The following is a 23,480-nucleotide window of genomic DNA, read 5'->3' as shown; positions in this document are numbered from 1 at the left end:
ACCTTGTGTTTCAATCTCCACATCCCACTGACAATTTAAGACTTAAGTAAAATGGGTATGAATGAAATGAATGAGAATTATAAATACTTTTTATTAAAAAGATTTTTATATGTACAATAACTTTGTATATATCTATACTGTGCAATGACTAAAAAAATGAACAATCTGTAGGCAAAAATATAAGTGATCAAAAGGAATAGATTTTAAGATTAGATATCATCTTATCACAATTGCCAACAGTTTGTTATAAAAATATCACATATAACCAGCTGCAACAGCTTAAAAAAAAAAAAAAATACTACATTAAGTAGTCTCCTTTACTTCCATCCGACATATTTGGCATACCTTTACTGGAAGTCTGAAGAAATAGAGGCGTTTCTCTAGTTTCAATTTATAAATAAAGAGATCTGGAACACGGGTAGGCTGCACCGACTGCCAGTCGGTTTTTCCATCTTTGGCCGCTACTCGCAGGCAAGAGTTTTCAGCAGCAGTATTCCCGGGGTACTTCGTGCCGACACGATTAATTAAGGAGCTTCAGCTCGAGTGGGATGTCAGAAAGACCGCCCCAAGTAAAGCGTAGTACCCTGAGTCGTGACTTCCAAAAATCCGAGGCGGCTGTAACTCTCCAGAGTCTGTTTCTCTCCCACACTGACACTGACGTGACCACTGAAGGATCCTGCGAAACAAAAACTTAATTAATTTCCATACAAAAATTACGTTACATCCAACCCAAAAACACTTTTCATATGAAATTAAATAACTTACAAAAATCTTAGTCCAAATATTGATAGACAACCTTGACCTTAAACCAAGCTTTTCATATAAAATTCAATAGCTTGCAAAAACTTACCCAACCAAATTACTGTACAGATAGACCAACTAACCCATGAGCTTATCATACAAAATTAAATAGCATTCAGCATATCGTCAAAATAGACAAACCTTAAAATTAAAAACAAACTTTTCACGAATTAACGCTTTTACCCCCAAAGGACGTACTGGTACGTTTCACAAAAGCCATCCCTTTACCCCCATGGACGTACCGCTACGTCCTTGCAAAAGAATGCTAATTTTTTTTTTTCATATTTTTGATAATTTTTTGAGAAAATTCAGGCATTTTCCAAGAGAATGAGACCAACCTGACCTCTCTATGACAAAAATTAAGACTGTTAGAGCAATTTAAAAAATATATACTGCAAAATGTTGCTGGGGAAAAAATAACCCCTTGAGGGTTAAGGGTTGGAAATTTCCAAAGAGTCTGGGGGTAAAAGGGTTAAAATTAAATAGCTTGCAAAAACTTACCCAACCAAAATACTGTACAGATAGACCAACTAACCCATAGGCTTATACAAAATTAAATAGCATTCAAAGATGTATAGTCAAAATAGACAAAACTTAAAATTAAAAACAAACTTTTCATGAATTAACCCTTTTACCCCCAGGCCTCTTTGGAAATTTCCAACCCTTAACCCCCAGGGGGTTATTTTTTTCCCCAGCACATTTTGCAGTATATTCTTTTTAAATTGCTCTAACAGCCTTAATTTTTGTCATAGAGGGGTCAGGTTGGTCTCATTCTCTTGGAAAATGCCTGAATTTTTTCAAAAAATTATCGAAAATATATAAAAAAAATTTATAGCATTTTTTTGCAAGGACGTACCAGTACGTCCATGGGGGTAAAGGGATGGGTTTTGTGAAACGTACCAGTACGTGTACGTCCTTTGGGGGTAAAAGGGTTAACATAGAAAAACCTTATCTAATACACTATTGCAATCGATATATAGACAAACAAACCCTTGAACTCAACTTACGTATTTCCTTACCTTGCGATCGGAGAGAGGCCAACATACACGCCGTCAACCTTTTTGTAATACTTTCGTCGGTAATGGAAACGAGGCTGGCTATGGATAGGGTTGCCGGGTGGGTGGCTACTAGCGTTTCTGGGGGTGCCTGAGGTTCGAGTGTCAAATTGGCTAAAAGTTCCTCACAAGGGGTTAGCATTACCCCTTCCTCTCTAGTAACCTGAAATGAAAAGGGATAAAATACTGCATAAGTAATATGAAATTTCTCACTTTTTTCTACTACAATGAAAGAAAAAGAAAATATACAAGTATTAAAAAATAATTAGAAGGAATAAATGTTAAAAACTTGAAATTTCTCTCGCTCTTCTTTCTCATACAATGAAAGAAAAAGAAAATATATATAAGTATTAGAAAAAATAAATGATCAACTTGAAATTTCTCTCTCCCCTCGCTCTTCTTTCTCCTACAATTAAAGAAAAAGAAAAAGAAAATATATATAAGTATTAGAAAAATAAATGTTCAACTTGAAATTTCTCTCTCCTACAATGAAAGAAAAAGAAAAAAAATATAAGTATTCAAAAGAAATTAGAAAAAGTATTCAAAAGTAAATAGAAAAAAATAAAGGTTAAAAACTTGAAATTTCTCTCTCCTCTCCTACAATGAAAGAAAAAGAAATATGTATTCAAAAGTAATTAGAAAAAATAAATGATTATTCTTCTATCATAACTTAAAAAGTAAAAGTACTCAAAAGAAAAAAATATCACATTACAATTAAAGAATATTTTTTTACAATCAGATTATTATTATTATTATCATTAAATGCTAAGCTACAACCCCAGTTGGAAAAGCAGGACGCTATAAGCCCAGGGGCCCCAACAGGGAAAATAGCCCAGTGAGGAACGGAAATAAAGAAATAAGGAAAAATTAAAATATTTTAGGAATAGTAACAATATTAAAATAAATATTTCCTATTTAAACTATAAAAACTTTAACAGAACAAGAGGAAGAGATTAGGTGACATATCCTCACCTTTGGATATTTTTCTCGTATCTGCGTCAAGTAAGCAGACTGACGGGCGGTTTGTGCAATAGAGTTGCCGGCAGCCGACGCGTAAGCTACTAAATCTCCCCATTCATCTTCGACCACCATGAGTATAATTTCCTTCAATGACTCTAGGTAGCTACCAATGGCCCTGTAATAAAGTCTTTAGTTAACTCTCAACAATGACATAGTTAACTCTCAACAATGACAATGTAACTTGAATAAAACACAATGTCGTGTCCGTTGATCTTGGGTATTAAAATTCGCAATTATACGCATTATATATTTAAAAAGTGCAAAAGCTCCTGCTATTTTCAAATATATAAATGCATATAATTGTGGATTTTAATACTCAAAATGACAATGTAATTAGGTTACCAAAAACATAATTTACTAGTTAAATCTCAACACTGATATATTGTAATTAGCTCATTTCTATTTTTAAATATACAAATGCATATAATTGTGGATTTTAATACCCAAATTGACAATGTAATTAGGTTACCAAAAAACAAATTAATTTACTAAAGTTAAATCTCAACACTCATATATTGTAATTAGCTTATTTCTAAATTTAAGTCAATTTTGTTATGATTTTGTAACTTTTCTTTTTTTTATCAAGTAACAATGTTGCTTCAACCTACACTCAAAATAGTTCAATATAAATTATTACTAAATTCATGTCAATTTTGTTATGTAAACTTTTTTTTAAGTAACAATGTTGCTTCAACCTACACCGACAATAATTCAATATAAATTTATAAGTATAAAGAACCCCCAAAAAGCGTTATTTTCCCACTACAAAACTTACAGGTCACCGGGTAAATCAGGATGCGCTGCATATAAGGTGGTACCGTCTCTTCCGTCATCGGAGGTGCGAAGAATCAAGTTGTACAGTTTGGCGCGGTCTTCAGGTAGATAGGGCCGGATGCAGTAAGTACGATTTAAAGGTACTTCTGGAGTTTTGTATACAAACAAGTCGTTGCTTGCATCTACAGGTATTAGCCTCTGCGGGCAAATCAAAAGGCATGAGTAAACGGCAGCAACAATGAGATCGGAAGGACGAGTTCAGGGCAAACCAGCTAATCTGAATAAGTTCAAACTAGACTAGGTTAAAATAAAATAGTGATTTAAGCCAAAGATTATTTATGCCTCCAAGGCTCTGCTAAACTTTACATTTTATGCACATAAATAAATATTTTAAATTTTAAATTAACCAAGTTAAGTAACTGGTTTAGCCAAACTCGTCCCGTCATCAAATTGATCATGAGCCTCAGAGTACCACCATTTGCAAATCCATTAAAAAACCTTCTGGACTTCGCACAAACTAATGTTTACGTAATTACGCACTGACGCACAAGGATGGAAAACCTCTCATTAAGACGCTGAGGCGCAAATTGAAAAAAAGGAGAGAATAGCTTCGAGAATTCTTCAGCGTCCTGTTTCACCTGCAAAAGCGAACACACAAATCAGAAAAAAGTGGTACTCTGATCGCAGCGTCGCAGCGCACACTCAAGACAAGGCCAGATGAAACACTGACTACTATATTACAAAACTTGCCAGCCATCAAACAAAATATATATAATACAATTCTGTAACTACGATTAATGTGTACAAGTCTATAACTAATATTTATGTGAACCAGCAGGCCGGTGATTGAACCCAAAATCATCAGTGTTTCATAGCGAGCCTTCTCCCAGTTTTTTTGTATACATACTTGCAATTCGGCGGTCAATCCTCCCCGGAAGACCCACGGCTCCTGGTCACCAGACATAAATGCTTCACGCCACCCCTTACTGAACCCTGCAGTGACGATGCAAATGGTAACCACTCACTAAACGCAACTCAGCGATTCAGGTTAAATCTTGCTTACACAATTGTTACCAATAAGGGCAACCAACAACAATAATAATCATAATAATAGTAATACTGCAATAAAAAGGAATAATTGGCTCTTGCATCTAAAAACCTTAAGAGCTTACAGCAATTGCTACAATGAAAGCAATATATTATCTTCAGGTGATAAGAGAACATCATCCAACTGGAATATTAATAAATGTCAAAAATTGATGTTTAATCAGCTCGTCATATTAATGAAGAAAAAATTTGACACATCATCAAGGGATCCTAAACATCAGCCACATATAGGTAAAGCAGCGGCAGCAGCGACCGGGAGGGTGTGTCATTTGAAACCGCGCAAGCGCAACCCTAAATAGAGAGGACGCCTCGCGCGACCGCAGGATGCGCACATAGTAATTATATTAGAATACTGAGCATGTCTCTCCTTCACTGTCTCCTAAATATATGAACAAAATCTCAGCCATTGTAATAAAAAAAACTCAAAAAACAGCTTCTGTAACCGAAGACCCACAAAAAAACTGACTTGCCAATACTATTCTGTCATGTAAACAAGTCAGTCCCATAGTGGGGGGTGGGAATTAGGACGCGATGATTGAACGCTACATTAAACAGAGGAGACAGAGGACGAGAGAAATGCTCCACGTCTGGAAGGAAAGTAAAAATTTTTAATTTCTTAATATTCAAGAACCCCTCAGATGTTCCTGGACATACAGTACAAGTGACAAGAGAACTACTTAGGTCTGAAAAGACAAAGTTCTGGATTTTAGCTCCCCACCCGGAGAATTGCACTTGAAGTCAAGGAATATCTGAGACAGGATAAAGAATTCAACATTGCCATACCTGTTTGCAGCTCTCCACAAATGCAACGCAAAACCCAAGGCGCGGGTTTGCTGGCGCACGCAATCGCTCGCCCTACGGCGCGTCGCAAGCGCGAGTGGCTGATCCTAACTAGTGACATTTAATTCATTAGATTAATATACATGTAAATATTACCCAAGTGCTGAGTTACGTACAAGTATAGTTGCCATGAACGTAGTTGCTGACCAGAGGTGCCCCCTGGCCCAACGCTGTAAGGAAGAAAGAAAGAAAGCGGTGCTGTTTAATAGATCCAGAGCTGGATTCTGAGAAAAAAAAAAAAGATAGATTTGTGACCTAGTCAATTCCTTCCTAACCATCATTCTGAAAGAATTTTTTTTTTCAAACCATAACCGACAGAGTTCTCTTAACTCATTGCACATTGAAAAGTATTTAACTTTTAAAGTTTCTAATTATACAAAAGGAAGTAGCAGTAATTAAAATACCAATGGCAATATCAGAGAAGAGTCTGTGGTCTTTCATTCTGCTCAAATTTAGTTAAAACCTTTTATACAAATCGTGAGCAGAACAAAAGGAGAACACTCACAAAAAAAGGATAAGTACAACTTATAGCGAGTGAATTCCATGGGATCAATTTTTGTGTCAGACCATACAACAACAACAGATTCTTTTACTACAACCAAATTTGGTTCGCATTAGTTTTAATAAAGCAACATGCTCATCATAGCCTTTTTTAGTCACTGCAATATCATTAATCCATAAACTAATATCTTAAGTTGATAGAATATCGGCTAACCATCAACAATGCAACTGAAAAATCTTCAAGACTCCCACTTATACCTAGCAGTCCTTATTAATTTATTGTACATAATTTTCAAGTTGAGATGCCCCATAAGGCGGACATATTTTAATGTGCACCTATAGCTTTCCCCACATTATCATGTGCAGTCACAAAATCAGAATGTTGATAAAATCTAGATTTACTTTGAAAGTAAAAATAGTAACCAAACCATCCATAAATGAACGACAGCTTAGAATCTGACAAAAAATAATGGGATATTCGCTCCCAGGCGGAGGGATTGGAGATCAATAAATTTAGTATTGTACTAAATCAACTTGTAGCCTACTAGATCTTCAACCTGTAATGGTAAGGAAGTACACAGTCCCGCAAATGACTTTTACGTGTCGCTACTCCAAATTTGAAATGTGGTCTTCATGGACAAACTAAGACAAGACCCTAAATCAGAATTATTAACCTACCTTATATGCAAATACAGTGAATTATTCAACTAATTAGACTTTGAAAATTAAAGAAAAACTAAATTAGAAAAAGTTATTCCCAATTTCAGAAGATATGTATGAGCTGCTTTTCAATATAATGAAATAAAAATGATCAAATCGTGTTGTTGTACAGTATGATTGCAAAGCTAAATATTCCACGGCTCGACTTGGATATTTCATGCTTCGAGCTAAATAAAAAAAATAGAAAAACTGTCGCGACAGGAGACGTAAAGTCTGCTCTCGGGCAAAATTACTTTACGAGATATATCTAGTACTGTATTTAGCAAAGGACGAAAACCTCCAAGGCACATTACTAGCTTAATCCCTGCATGAAACCATTAAGCCGAGCCATGCTACTAGAAAAACTGCAGCCCCACGACACGCCAATCGCCGAGTGAGGCCCGAGATGAGGCGCATCGTGACGCCGCATGCCATATCCTTGCTTCAAGAAAGCTTGGTTGAAACTGGTACCTAGCCACTTGATGTACGAGTTTATGAGTGAGACGACTCCGTTCATATCCCATATGTATGGGTAGATATCATATAGAAGGGAGCGATTCTTCACTTTGTTTAGTCTATTTGACATTTTCCTCACACTTTTGGCAATGTCGTTAAACTTTGTAGCTCTGTCGTACCATTCCTGTACCTAATGGAGGAAAAAAATTTAAAAAGTGATGTTACTTCTCAAAATTGATATGGAGTTCTACTAAATAAATACAACTTATGTATGCATCATGAAGCTACTGTATTTATACACAAAATATAAGCAGTACATCGCACCAGTACTTTGTTATAGTTTCTGTCTTACCTCAGGTTTCTCTGTATTATCGTCATTCTTTTTACTGTCGATCACAAGATGGGAGTTCATCTTCAGCCAGTTGAACTCGTTCAAAATATTTACACCCTGCCTACCATGTTCGAAAGGAAGGTAGAATAAATCGACCAATAACTGTAAATCGTCTACAGTTAAATTATCCTCCTCATTATCTAAGGGAGTATCGAGGGGCAGAGTCAAAGAGGGTTTTGTACTGGTTTTTGTGTCTGAATCGACTTCAGCTGTAAACGTGTCAATCACTGGAGTTGTGCTTTGTTCACTGTCACTGTCTAAAACTTTGTTTCTTTCACCGTTTTCAATCAACATGTCCTCATTGTGAGGGGGAGAAGTGGCCGGAGATGGATTGCAATCCATTGGTTCTACACCCGAGGTGGTGGATGCATCCTGTGACACGGTCGAGGCGGTGTCCGTCTCTTCCGGAATGGTATCTACGACTACTTTGTTTTCGGAAACGAGGGAATTCATGACCGGATTCATGGCAGGGTTAAATACGATCTCTTGAGCAACCTCCGCTAACTGGTTGATGTTAGGCTGAGGAAGGCCTGGCGTGGCCTGAGTAGTCGACGTGACTGACATACAAGTATTAACAGAGGGTAAGATAGGCACTGGTGTGGGAATTTGCGGCTGTTGGATGCTTCCAAAGGCGGAAATGGGACGGTTGAACTCGGTTAGCCATTCCATAAGTGCTATTCTCATGGCTCTTCTTGGGTGATATGCATTTGGAGACAGGCCCGTGGGGCAGTCATCGCTGGAATCGTCCCCTTCCGTCTCCAACCTGATATCTGCACTGACAGCATCGTCTGTAACACATGTAAGGCAAAGGAAAACGTAATGTAACACGTGTAAGATGGAGGATAACTTAATGCAACACGTGTAAGAGAAGACGTAGACCACACAAAAAACAAATCGAAAGACAAATAAGACTGTTACACCTGTCCCAAGGATATACAGCTAATTCATTTATAAACTAATTCTCTTAAATTATATACACTAATTATGATAAATTATAAAAGCCTGTCTGGAAAAGACAGCTCTGCCATTACTATTTCAAACGTTATGTTCACCACAGCTAAGGGAGTTAGTCAATGTGATTACTGTGCCAAAGCCAATTCATACCTCCCCAGGAAATCCTACATATCAAGAAAATTAAATACTTACTATTATCACAACTCGTCAGTGCCGATGATTTTGACCACTGTGCCAGAGTATGGATTGCCATGAAGTTTGGCCCATACTCACAGTTAGGATTTGTTACGACTCCCCTGAGTAACGGGATCAAGTCAGGGGCACGACCACAATAAGGGCCCAAGAACAACCTAGCTTGGTCGTAATCATTGGCATGAAGATTGTCCCAAATAACGGGTGGTCTCCTCATTACTTCCGTCACCTCTCTCACGTGTTCCACTGTCAGAACCTATTTGAATTAAATATTAAATCTTAAAACGAGTAATCTCATATATTCAAAATATGACTACACGGTATATGTATGAATTTCAAAGTCTATAGGGTCGAATTTTAAAACATTATTCGGTACATGTATGAACTTCAAAGTCTATAGGGTCGAATTTTAAAACATTATTCGGTACATGTATGAATTTCAAAGTCTATAGGACCAAATTTTAAAACATTACGCAGTACATGTATGAATTTCAAAGTCTATAGGACCAAATTTTAAAACATTACGCAGTACATGTATGGATTTCAAAGTCTATAGGAACAAATTTTAAAACATTACATGGTACATGATGAATTTCAAAGTCTATAGGACCAAATTTTAAAACATTACGCAGTACATGTATGAATTTCAAAGTCTATAGGACCAAATTTTAAAACATTACGCGGTACATGTATGAATTTCAAAGTCTATAGGCAAATTTTAAAACATTACGCTGTACGTATGAATTTCAAAGTCTATAGGACCAAACTTTGAAATATTACTCTGTATACGTATGAATTTCAAAGTCTATAGGACCAAATTTTAAAACAGTACTCTGTACACGTATGAATTTCAAAGTCTATAGGACCAAATTTTAAAATATTACTCGCTACATGTATAAATTCTAAATTTAGTAGCCCAAATTTCAAAATATGATTACTCCTAACAGTTCATGAATGAATTCTAAAGTCCGTACCCTCAAATTTCAAAATATGACTATTCGGTACATGTACAAATTCAAGTCCGTAGCCCCTCCACACATTCAAATTATGACTACTTGATACATGTATGAATTTCACTCCATAGCCGAAACATTAAAACTACGATTACATTGTAATGTATGTCATTACATCAAGCAGAGCCAAACATTAAAACACGAAACTCACCTTACTGATAACCTTGGGTCCAGTCCACATGATGTCAACCTCCGGAGCCAGTTTCTTCCCAATGGTATTCAGATATTCAGAGGTCTGAACATTGGGGACTGCCCTTGTCGAACAATACTGAGTTGGGCAAAACATGAATTTGGGCTGACTCAAGTGAGTGAAGACTTCATTGGTAACTGATACCTGGGCATGAGCGAAGGTCTGGAACACTTCCTTATCCGCACCGCTCATTTCAGGGTCAATGTCATCGAAAAGTATGGCGAATGCATTGCAACCCAACTGTGCGACTTGCTCCAACTTTCTTTTCAGAGCTGCCACTTCCTTCTGACTCGAGTACGTGATGTCTAGACCGGGGGAAATGGCGTAGTAAAAGGTTACGTTGTGCTGACGGGCTTCGGTGATCAATGCCGTTAGATGTTCGGCTTCTTCGACGGTGTAGAGCTCTCTCCAGTAGGCTCTATGTTTGTAGTCATCCTTTGGGGCATACAAGTAGCAGTTCATGCCCCATTTCTGTTGTCTGAAAATATACGTAACCATTGAACTCACATGCAGGTAGTTACTCTCCATATTTCTGAATCTAACCAGCTGGTAATATTTCACACAGTCTGGACAGCATTTTGTAAAGTCTTTAAAAGCAGCTCACTAGATGTAAGTAGTGTAGCCTTTTATAGGAGCTGGAAAATATTACATCACTGTAAATGTAAGCTATAATTTCTCTCATTCAAAACACAACACTTACTTTTAACATAAAATGTGGTTAGGGACTTTCCTTTTCGCTAATTACAAACTTTACGTGGATTACTTTCCAGAAAACTTGGGGGATTAAAAAAAAAGCAAGAAAGCAGCTGCTTGCACTAAAAGGTTTTGGAGTGGTCGGCCCACATGAGGGAAGATTGCCCAAAATGTCTGATCACCATTGTAGCAAACATACAAACTCGTACACCCTTTTAGCGATAATTTGCAGTCTGGAATATTACCATTAAAAGGAGGGAGGCTATTCAGACCAATGATTCAAAGTAGACTCTTACAAACCTCCCCCCAAAATAAATTTGGGAAAGAATAACCAAATTTTGGAGACAAAAAAAAGGGCTATATATATAAAAAAATCAAATTTCATTCTTTCAACATGTTAAAACTGTGAGATACTCAAAACAGAGATATTCTGATTACAAATAAGTACAGTATAATAGTTTTGAGGAAACCCCTACGAGGCAAAGCTCTGCATCATAAACAGCACAAAGTTCGATCCCAATGCAGCTTCCAACTGATACGAGTACATTTTCCGGTATGCAGAGCCCAGGATCAAGTCTCTTACGGCCCACTAAAAACAAGTTCGAACCACGACATGCATGGCATGGGTGAAGACTTGAGGGAAACTAGTACTTTTGTTACTGTCCAGAATGCATAACGCTGACAAACTTATCGAATAGGCACAGGATCATAAGAATTCTCTCTAGATCAAGAATGACCCTCTTACAAAATAAAGTCGAAATCGCCACCACTCTCGCATAAACACAAGTGTACAGTCTTCAGAAGAATTTTCCCATCTTCAAGATATGCTAGATAAGCTTCTTACTCTACCAAGCTGAATAGTTACGATATTAGATGCTGCACATGTAAGTCAGGTGAGCATTCCTATACTCATTGATAAAAAAAATATTCTAATAAGTTTTAATAACATTTAAATATTCATTAATTGATTTACTTATATCTTTAGGAGACGATTCATACAAAACACTACGAATCCTCGGCAAATGAATGAATGCATATAATTTTGGAGAAGATTTAATTGAAAACTCACTTGAATCTTCCACAAATTAATAGGATTTGCCAATGAACACTGCCTCTCTTTTGTTATCCTAAATCATGTTTACTAAATTCTCTCTCATCTCCCTTATACCAGCCATAATTTTCTTTAAAAAGTTCAATTCAAGAAAAATGTCAATATCTATTTTTTATTGCGATTTACCAATTTGTACTCATTTCTGATATGCAATAAACATTGTTCAATAAAATCCATTAGAACCTTCAAATGCCTCGTAGGATTTTCATACAGGAGAGGGGGTTCCCAGCCCCCTCGTCCTGTCCCTTTTAGTCGCCTCTTACGACACGCAGGGATAACGTTGGCGCTATTCTAATTGTTTTTCTGCCCCCCTCCCCCCTGGCCATAGGGGGGCATTTGTTTCATTTGTTGATGTCGGCTACCCCCCAAAATTGGGGGAAGTGCCTTTGGTATATGTATGTATGTAGAACCTTCAAAAACCAGTCAACGTATTGTGTACTTATGGCAATATAAGCCATAACTACATTGAGTGAATTTCTTTTACAGTACTTATGGGAATACCTTTAGGGCTCACTCCCAGAAAGAATTAAAACACTTAACTTAGCTACCCAGACAGAATTTAAGTCTTAAACAGAGCTACCGCAGTATAAAAATCAACACAATATGAAATGCCAAATATGCATCGACAATTTTAAAACCAGTTGGAATGCAGCAAGGACAATTTTATTGATGAATCTTTCCCTCAGCTTACCAGACTGGAGGGGCAGTCCAGCATCATATAAACTAAGGCTGCTTTTAAACATGAAATTACATTACCCACTATGCCATTGGGTTGGTTTTGCACCTCGAACACCTCCCCACCAAGCCAATCGTATGGTACATAAATTCGTATGGAGGACAATTCCACTCTCCTTTCGCAATAAGCAGTTTGGCATTCACTCTAGTACATTTTAGAGGTATTTATAGTACAGTAAATCATAGTTTTAATGGAGGAACTACTTGCCAGTGGAACTGTTTCCAGTACTTCTGTACAGATATGAGTAACTTTATGATTTCATAGCAAGACTTTAAAACTACTGTACTGGCCAGAAGCAGTTTTCATAAGACGTACTTGTGTAACAAATAAATATCGTAATTTTAGGATGAACGAAAACATCCACAGCATAGTTATCAAACCAATTCACTCTCACAAAATAAAGTTACTACCCACACGCACTCATACTTTCTATGGAAGCCAACACGTACTCACTAATATACCTTGGATAATTTGAAATGGTGATTGTAACATTTTAAGCTCAAACCATGTAACCAGTACCCTTTTTACAATGGAAAATTACTCCTAACTCTTTCCTTCAGTAAAACACAAGTCTTTAAATTGAGTGAACCTTTCGAGCAAACTAGTTCCAAATATTTTAAACTAAATGGTTACAAAGTACAGTACAATACTGTATTAAATATACATTAAGTCAAGACAACTTTGTAATATGTTGAAAGGGAACAAACAGGCCTAATCCAAATAGCATTTAAAATGGGGGGTACAAATAACGGTGGCGAAGTCACCGCACAGACGAATTATTTTAAGACGAGATATAACATTACCGCTAATCCAGGGCTAAACTCCCAAGACGAAAAATATAAAAACCATTACAACTGTGTTTAAATTAGGTCTTTCCAATATTTACATAATAATAATAATAATAATAATTATAATAACAGTAATTAAGAGAATAAATAAGGCCTAATCAAGATAGCATTTTTTATTTGAATGATGGTATAAGTCGCCTCCATGCCTAAATTATCGATGACGGAAAAATAAAAAATGCCAAGTATACACTTAAGATTAAATATTTAAAGGGCAATCACGTTTACTCACTTGGCAAAAAGATCTTTTCGCTGTTCTGGGGTCCACGGGCGGCCATAGAAACCTGTAGAGAACATATATTAATATAATGAACTGAGAATATTACACTATTTAACCTGGCTTGAAAACAATAACACAGTAATGGCCTACTTTATCGTACCTGGCAAACTGACTATGGAGCCTTTGTTTATCAGCGGCCAGTTCCTCACAGGTTAATTAAAAATGGATATTAATTGACCTAAACTTTCCTCCCTAACCTACCCTACAAGCCGTGTTGTCACCTACTTACCCAACGGGAAGGGGGGGGGTGTTAAGGCCCCGGCGACCCCCCCCCTTAAACTGCCGTATTCTAAGACATAATAATACATCAGATGGCCGCTATCATACAAACACACCCTGACTACTTGTAAGATATTGCAACAATTTGTGTAAAACATTGCTATTTGCAATTAAATATACACAAAGTTCTGTTAACCGAGTTAAATGCTTTTAATGCATTTACAAGATCATTGGAGTAAACATTTTAGGCCTCAAGCCACGGGACAAATAATTGTTGTACTAGAAAATTTTGACAGTTTAGATATAACTAAAAATCAACGACTACACGGACCGTTGAAAACCATGATAAAACCTCAAGATGTGAACCGTGGAATACAGAAATTCATGTCAAACTATAAGGGAAATAACCTTCCAAGTGCCAAAGATATAAAACCCAATCCAGTCACATGTGAAACTCTGCTAACTTTAAATTCACATATGTGCACAGTTAGTGATGCCGCTTGCCAGGGCTTAGAACCAGAGGGAAGGTTAGGGAATTTTTTTTTTAATCAAAAATCTATTTGCCGTTTTGTTTAAACCCAATGGAAGAACCGTACAGCTAACATGAAAGCTGGCGTGTTCATTCCTCGTCTTTCTAATCGGTTAATATTTGAAAACAAAAGCTGTACGCTATTGTCCTCCACTCAACAGCAAGTGATCTCGTTAGAATTTTTGAATTGCTGGGTACCCATATTACGTCTTTCAAGTTTTGGTAAGCATCACTTTGATAACCTTTTTAATAACCTAACCGTGTTTTAATCTTGTTCCATTAGCGTAAAACAATACGCAACAAATAAAAATTAATTCATGTAGTCTACTAAATACTGTGATCAAGTAAGAATTCTTGAATTGCAATGAATAATTTTTAATTAATAAACTTTCCCTGACGACCTTCCTTCTGGTTTCAAGCCCCGATAGGGGCCGAACTGACTCTGCACATATGTGAAAACTTGCAGCATTAGACGAGTTGGACAACAAAAGAAATGAAAACGGAACAGAAGGAAAGTAGAAAGTTATAGTAGGAGACAAGTGACCTAAAACGGTTACTGCCTAATTAGCAAATGAGATCAGAATTATATCCCCTTCGAGAGTAAAGTTAACTGGCCTGACAGTATTTAAATAAGGCAAATAATGTACTACAGCATTATTTGTCTTGTATCTTAGAATGTAAACTCTGGAGGATATGCAGAAAACATCGATTTATTCTACAATAAAACAAAACATACTTCATTGAGAACATTGGCCATCATTTGGCCCTTGGAATTAAATGTTAAACTGACATTTTACTTGAAAAGCAAAATTAAATTAGTAAATTTTCTTATGGAACCATGAAAGCATATATATATATATATATATATATATATATATATATATTATACATATATATATATGTGTATATATATATATATATATATATATATGTGTGTATATATATATATATAATATATATATATATATATATATATATATATATATATATATATATATATATATATATATACACATATACGCAAACTATAGATTCGCTATATCAAATTTTCTATTCTAAATATACTGACAGAAATACATGATATATTTTAAAAAATCAACTATTTATAAATTAAATCGATCTCATAGTCTGTAATATGGATCTAGTCTAAAGCGTCTTTTAAATATTTATAAAAAAATAACATAAGTGTCTCCATCGACTGTTCGCCATTTGCTTGACACCCACAGCTCAGAAATAATGTAATATGTTTAATAACAATTAAAATATATATTTGGTCTAAGCAAAACATTCATTATGATATAAAGAGTTTGGTGATGATATTCTCAGCAAGAAAACGCCTCATCTGTGGAGAGAAATCTGAAAAGAGAAGAATTTAAAATCATTTTGGGTCATGTAAGCAAAACGTAATGGCGGACCCAGTCTGGGAAGCTCCTTCAACTGTTTCACCTGTTTGGAAAAATACGGATTTAAGGGAACATTAGAATTACTTTTAACTTAAAAGTAGGATTATATTATACATGGCAATAATACGAAGGTATTTACAAACCTTCCACGACGCCGCAGACGAAATTCTTCCTCTCATTCAGGTTATTAAGATTATCGAGTTGGTTGGCGTTGGCCATTTTTGTTGTCGAGACTCCTCCGGGACAAATCAGAAATACCTTCAAAAAGGCACAGAGCAACTCATTCGCTGCTAAAAACGTGTATCTACAATTAACAATGGCGCCACGAACGATAACATGACACAGTTGCAGGAATTTAACGAATGGAGAACGAATTGTTTTAAGCAAATTATTCTGTAGCTTTCCAGACGACGTCCTTCTTCCTTCGACCAGCTGCTGTGAAATGCCAAAATGGATGATGTTGGTCCTGACGTCACGGAAATGCAGGGCGCTCATTGGATGGTGGTTGTGACGTCATGGAAAAGGAGCTCGCTTATTGGATGGAGGTCGAAACGTCATGGAAATGCAGGCCACTCATTGGTTGGATTGACTAGCAACTTCGGGTCACGTGATCAAAGTTGCCCAATCAATAGTCGTCTACAGTCACTGGTTGGTGAGAATAACGGTTGCGTTCGTAAAAATAATATAAATTTAAAGGATATTTAGATAATAAAATGTAGTTTATTTTAATGACATTTTATAGTTTCATATTTTTCATATAATTAAATAAATTCTTTAACCAATCTACAATATCACTATACTAATATGAACACGAAAAATTATAGTTTTCAGTAATCTACTTCACTGAATTGTATAAGTCATATTTTACGCATAAACAAAAACACAAATTGAATTTAAATTTAGATAATAAAAGCTGATCAACTTCTAATCAATTTTGTATGCTAATTATTAGGGCGTTTCAGTAGAATCCGTTCTATCCGTTAACTTTATATCTACTTCGCATGACCTTGATCTAAATGCTATTTTCGTAACTGTATCGGACTGCAGAATGAAATAAACATTAAATCATATTGCTATTAACATAACTGTTATATTTGCAACCAATGCAAAATAAATAATAAAAACATGCTAAAATATATATTTCTTTAAACCCGCACCTCAATCTTAAAGGTTTTGATATATCTGTAATAAAACCTTGTTTTCAAGTGATGTGAACATTAACCTTAAATGTTAGGCCTATAGTTCAAACGTGTTTCAAAAATATCAAAATCCTTACAGAAGTTCCGTATTAACTTTTCAATATATCAGACAAATATTTACGTATTATCCGGTTCTAATAACTCATTTATTATAAAAGAACTAATTAATAATAGCCATCTTAAGCTCTCTATTAGTTTCGCATTTTAGCATAAATGTGGCGTATTTCTTTTGCGTATGTGCAAAACATCCTACAAATGTGCAAGTGTATAGGTACTACGCCCATTTCTCCTCCTAACATCTGCCGAGAACCAGTGCAAACCAGTTCTGCCCCATTTTCTACAAGGCTGAAATGTTTCTTAATGTTGTATGTAGAAACATTCGCAGCATTTATGCTACATTCTTGGGATAATGGAATGTGATAAATGTACGAATGTTTTCTTTATATAGTTCGTAAAATACGGAAGGAATTCTATATAGGGATGATGTAATGTTTGCAATTCATTGGGTTATTTCCCGAGTCACTCAGTTACTCAAGTTTGTGTGACTGCAAGGAAGAACATGAGTTTCATATCGAAGTTAAAGGAGTTGGACAGCAGACTACTATTGTCATTACTACTACTATTACTACTAGTAGATAAGCTACAGCCCTTGTAAAAGCAAGAGGGTCGTGACGTCATGGAAATGCAGGTCGCTCATTAGATGGTGGTTATGACGTCATGGAAAAGGAGCTCGCTTATTGGATGAAGGTCGAAACGTCATGGACTCCAACAGGGAAAAACAGCCCAGTGAGGAAAGGAAGTAAATACACTATATGAAAAATAGTGAATATATAAGGAAAATGTCTCGAGATCAGTATACTACTACTACTATTACTACTAGTAGCTAAGCCACAGCCCTTGGAAAAGCAAGATGCTGTAAGCCATGGGACTCCAACAGGGAAAAATAGCCCAGTGAGGAAAGGAATTGAATTAACTAAATGAAAAGTAATTAATAATTAATGCAAAAATCTTTCGAGATCAGTAACAAAGTTAAAATAGATCTTTCACATATAAATTATGCAACAAATAGGTTCCTAATGAAAAGATGTGTGTGTGTGTGTGTGTGTGTGTGTGTGTGTGTGTGTGTGGACAAGCCCAAATGTCGAAACGAAATATATTTAAACCTCTTAGAAAAAAATTAATTTAGTTAAAGATGTAACATTGTTAAACAAGTTAAAGTCAAATGACCATAGAATTATTATTATCATTACTTGCTAAGCTACAACCCTAGTTGGAAAAGCAAGATACTATAAGGCCAGGGGCCCCAAAAGGGAAAATAGCCCAGTGAGGAAAGGAAACAAGGAAGAATAAAATATTTTAAGCACAGTGGCATGAAAATAAATATTTCCTATATAAACTATAAAAACTTTAACAAAACAACAGGAAGAGAAATTAGATAGAATAGTGCGCCCGAGTGTACCCTCGAGCAAGAGAATGGTGAGAAGCGAAATTTGTTTAAATCTAAGGAGAAAAAGGATAAAAACTAATTTGAATATATAAAATAAACACTACTGTAATAAGAAAAAAATGATGAGTTTAGTTAGAAATACAAAATAGGTACTCATAGCTACATGATGAAATGGAACCAAAAAATTAATAGTAACTTAACAAACTGTGTATTGGAATCAGCACAAGGAATAGAAGGAAAATTTCTTAAACAAGATCAAGGAAAACTATCAGTAAAAAACAAAAATCTAATAAAGAAAAAAATTGGAAATGAAGGTAAAATACAAGAGTATTCTAGAAGCTTTATTCCAGCTGTGTCCTGGTTGTGGAATGATCTTCCTAATCGGGTAGTTGAATCAGTAGAACTTCAAAAGTTCAAACTTGCAGCAAATGTTTTTATGTTGAACAGGCTGACATGAGTCTTTTTATAGTTTATATATGACATATCTGTTTTGATGTTGTTACTGTTTTTAGAATTGATTGTTATTTTTTCTCATCGTTTATTTATTTCCTTATTTCCTTTCCTCACTGGGCTATTTTTCCCTGTTGAAGCCATTGGGCTTATAGCATCTTGCTTTTCCAACTGGCTAATAATAATAATAATAATAATAATAATAATAATAATAATAATGGTGATAATAATGATAATAATAATAACAATAATAATAATAATAATAATAATAATAATAATAATAACAATAATAACAACAATAATAATAATAACAATAATAATAGTAATAATAACAACAAACAACAACAACAACAATAATAATAATAATAATAATAATAATAATAATAACAACAACAACTCAAAACAATAAATAAACTAAAAAAAACAAGATATTTATAAACTCAATCAGATCAAAATTGATGAAAAAAAAAATTGGAACAGGACGATAAACAGATGTTAGCTTTAAAGGATGAAAATGGAACTATTATCAACAGAGATGGTGATAAAAATTGCATAGGATTTCTTTATAATGATATAAGAAATATCTTTGCCAATAGAAATAATGAAACACCAGTAGTATAAGTAAAGAAAGTATTTAAAGGCATGAAAAGAGACAAAGCAGAAGGGAAAAAATGGTCTAATAATTGATTTAATAATAGATGGAGTAGATTTAATAGCATTAAAAAATGGCAGAACTCTAGACCAAATGTCTGCAAGAATGCTCTATACCAACAGCTTTGAAATAAACTATATCATTGTACTAATTCACAAAAATTATATAAAATACATGAAAAATTACAATCCAATAAGTTTACTTTCAGTAATATATATAAAATATTTATAAAACTCATATTAAGAATAGAAAGACAGCTAGACTTTAATCAACCAAGAGTATGACAAACCACTATGTATGGCATTTACAGACTAAGAGAAAGTTTTTGATTCTGTCAAAACTTCAGTAGTAAAGAAAGCCCTTCAAAGACAAGGAATAGAGGAATCTAAGGCTGATGATGATGATGATGATGATGATGGTGTGTGTGTGTGTGTGTGTGTGTGTGTGTGTGTGTGTGTGTGTGTGTGTAACATCTAATATTTAAATTCAAAATCTTACAATGTAAATGAAATACTAGGCATGCCTCCGTCTATTAGGATATTTGTCAAATGGCAGAAATTTAACATGTTTAAGAGAGAGAGAGAGAGAGAGAGAGAGAGAGAGAGAGAGAGAGAGAGAGAGAGAGAGAGAGAGAGAGAGAGAGAGAGAGAGAGAGAGACATTTGAAAACAAGAAGGATGTTTTTGTTCATCCGCCAATCGTAACTCGAATAACTCATAAATATTTTCTTCCTATTAAAGCTACACTTCTCACAAAACTCTCTCCGCGAACGGACTTGGATTCAAACATTCGTATATTTGCAAATATAATTTAACATAACTCTTTATTAAAGAGGTTTTTCTGTTGACATATTGATTTGATAAAACACGAGACAATATCTTCAGCTAATTCTTTAGATAGTTGCTAACTGATTAGATTAACTAATTTATCTATGCACAAAACAAAGACGTGCTAATCTATTTGGAAATTTCTTAACGTAGATAGAGATAATAGTAATTTATAAAAAATCTTTACGTGGTCTCCAATACTATCGTCTATTCCCTTTAAGCTGCCTCAGGCCCAACGGCTGGCTGAGCCAGGCATCTGTGGCAAGTGGGAACTGCTGCCTGGCAGAGTCTTTAATGGCGTTCTCTTGTCACATTAGCTTACGTTGTTATTTTACACGGTTTGGGACACTGGTTTCGGTTTCATGTTCTTCTTCTTCTTTTTTATTATCAGTTTTTTAACTATTTATATATAGGGCTGCTGTTTCCTATCATTTTTTTTTTATACTTTTCGTTTTAGGGTTGAAAACATCCCTTGTAAAGTGGTTGGGTTAAAATCTTCCCAGATGAAAGGAATTATTAAAAACATCCCTAGAAAGGAGTTGAATTGAAACCTTTCTAGAAAAAAGGAATGATTAAAACATACCTAGAAAGGGGTTGAGTTGAAACCTTTCTAGGCGAAAGGAATGATTAAAAACATCCCTTCAAAAGTAGTTGGGTTAAAATCTTCCCAAAAGAAAGGAAAGGTTAAAAATTCCGTTGAAAAGTGCTGTGGTTGAAATCCAGCCAGAAGGAAAGAATAGTTGAAAACAAAATTTGAAATTTTCTCCGACTGAGGTAGATTTTAAAACATCCCTTGAAAATTGGTTAGCGTAAAAAACTGAATTGTAAATTTTCCTGTACAAAAGTAGGGTTAAAATATTCCTTGAAAAAGGGGGGTTGGAAAAACATTTATGAAAACGGTTGAGTTAAAAACATCCATCATATATATATATATATATATATATATATATATATATATATATATATATATATATATATATATATATATATATATATATATATATATATATATATATATATATATATATATATATATACATATATATATATGTATATATATAAATATATATATATATACATTTATATATTTATATATATAATATATATATATATATATCATCATCATCATCATCAAATTATTATTATTATTATTATTATTATAAGCTAAGCTACAACCCTAGCTAAAAAAAGCAGGATGCTATAAACCCAAGAGCTTAAACAGGGAAAAATAGCCCAGTGAGGAAAGGAAACAAGGAAATAAATAAACTGCAAAACAAGTTATGAACAATCACAATAAAATACTTAAAAAATAACAACATTAAATTACATATTTCATAATCAAACTATTAAAAATAAAAATAAATAAAAACACTAGAAGAGAAATAACATAGAATAGTGCCCGAGCGTACACTCAAGCAAAAGAACTCTACCTCAAGACAGTGGAAGACCACGGTGCAAAGGCTATGGCACTACCCAAGATTAGAGAACAAAGAATTACAAGCATATCAAAATATGATGTAATATACTGGTATTTTCATAAAGTAATATTCTTAGCACATAATTTTCGTATATGAAAATATAAGATATATTTGTGTATATTTTTTCCTGTAGTTATTGTTCCATGATTCAGCAATTGCATGGTGAATAGGGCAGTGACCATGTATTGTTTTCTCATAAACCACCCCTAGTTGGTTGAATGACTCAATATTGAAAGCACACATGATATATATATATACTGTATATATATACATATGTATATATATATATATATATATATATATATATATATATGTATGTATACATATATATATATATATATATATATATATATATATATGTATGTATGTATATATATATATATGTATGTATATATGTATATATATACATATATATATATATATATATATATATATATATATACATATATATGTATGTATATATTTATATATATATATATATATATATATATATATATATATATATATATGTATGTATATACAAACACATTTATATATATATAAATATGTGTGTGTGTGTAGGTAGGTAGGTAAAATAGGCCACAAAAACGTAAGCCTACAACCTACGGTGAGTGAACCCTTGATCGATCGATGAGAGAGAGAGAGAGAGAGAGAGAGAGAGAGAGAGAGAGAGAGAGAGAGAGAGAGAGAGAGAGAGTTTGTGGGAGTAGAAATGTGTTATTGAACTTATATCATATCACATTCCAAAACAGACGCAGTCAACCATTTAATATATTAAAGCTATAGTTTATTTCTTCATTTTCACAGGGGAGCATTTCAGGAAATGTTTCCTTAATAACGATGCTTTTATTATTGTTGCGTGAAATCCGTCATGAAATAAGCAATGTCGTAATTAGATATTGCAAATGTCAAATGTCAAAATGTCACGTTTGCTTGTTCGAAGTCTGGTTTTGTCCAGAGATAAGAATATATGTTGAAAAGCGTTTTATATATATTAATTCTTACACGATGCAAATCTTTGACTTATAAGAGAAATATTGCTTTGAAAGTGAAGAAAATTGTTAATTATAAATGTATATATTATCGTCTCATTATTATGGAAAAAATAAAAATAATAATTGCTTCTGATTCGTTTGCAATTATGACTATGGCAGAAGATGGAAGTATAGAAAGAAAATAAATACAGTATATGAAATACCATTGAATAATAGTCAGGGTACATTAACTGCATGATATTTTGAAATATACAGTACTGTATCTCTTCCTCTATTGTATACAGACTCGTATATTTTCAGATATATCGCTTCTGCTAATATACAATATACTGACTGTATATTTCATGATATATTTCTTCTAACGTGGACTGACTTTTGAATATTTCAAGACATATTTCTCCCGCTATCTTTGTTTATTATTATTGTTATTATTACTTGCTAAGCTACAACCCTAGTTGAAAAAGCAAGATGCTATAAGCCCAGGGGCCCCAACAGGGAAAGAAGCCCAGGAGCCCCAACAGGGAAAGTAGCCCAGTGAGGAAAGGAAACAAGGAAAACTAAAATACTTTAAGAACATTAACATTTAAATATTTCCTATATAAACTATGAAAACTTGAACAAAAC

At 34.3% G+C, this 23,480-nt stretch overlaps 1 protein-coding gene across 3 annotated transcripts; it reads right to left on the bottom strand.

The window, feature by feature from the left end:
* Window positions 1-75: 75 nt before the first annotated feature.
* On the bottom strand, window positions 76-16,263 carry Oga (O-GlcNAcase). Of its 3 annotated transcripts, none has more exons than XM_068364050.1 (12): window positions 15,953-16,263; window positions 13,611-13,662; window positions 9,955-10,471; window positions 8,791-9,046; window positions 7,606-8,432; window positions 7,269-7,443; window positions 5,714-5,767; window positions 4,558-4,643; window positions 3,652-3,848; window positions 2,829-2,991; window positions 1,809-2,019; window positions 76-676 (listed from the first exon to the last, which is right to left on the bottom strand). In XM_068364050.1, the coding sequence occupies exons 1-12, from the start codon at window positions 16,026-16,028 to the stop codon at window positions 552-554; spliced, it is 2,739 nt and encodes a 912-aa protein (XP_068220151.1). In that variant the 5' UTR covers window positions 16,029-16,263; the 3' UTR covers window positions 76-551. The 3 variants fall into 3 exon arrangements, with proteins under 3 accessions (XP_068220151.1, XP_068220152.1, XP_068220153.1); XM_068364051.1 differs by having other exon boundaries at window positions 1,821-2,019; XM_068364052.1 differs by lacking the exon at window positions 5,714-5,767.
* Between the last annotated feature and the right edge of the window lie 7,217 nt (window positions 16,264-23,480).

The sequence above is a fragment of the Palaemon carinicauda genome, chromosome 40 (genome assembly GCF_036898095.1).
Source record: "Palaemon carinicauda isolate YSFRI2023 chromosome 40, ASM3689809v2, whole genome shotgun sequence".
Taxonomy (NCBI): Eukaryota; Metazoa; Arthropoda; class Malacostraca; order Decapoda; family Palaemonidae; genus Palaemon; species Palaemon carinicauda.
Note: the sequence above shows the minus strand (reverse complement) of the source record. Positions and strands in the feature narration are given on the sequence as shown.

Coding starts and splice junctions, on each gene's coding strand:
- Oga (XM_068364050.1), bottom strand. CDS start 16,028: ATGGCCAACGCCAACCAACTCGATAATCTTAATAACCTGAATGAGAGG. Junction 7,444..7,605: donor ATAATACAGAGAAACCTGAG/GTAAGACAGAAA, acceptor TTCCTCCATTAG/GTACAGGAATGGTACGACAG. Junction 2,992..3,651: donor CCTGATTTACCCGGTGACCT/GTAAGTTTTGTA, acceptor ACTTTATTACAG/GGCCATTGGTAGCTACCTAG.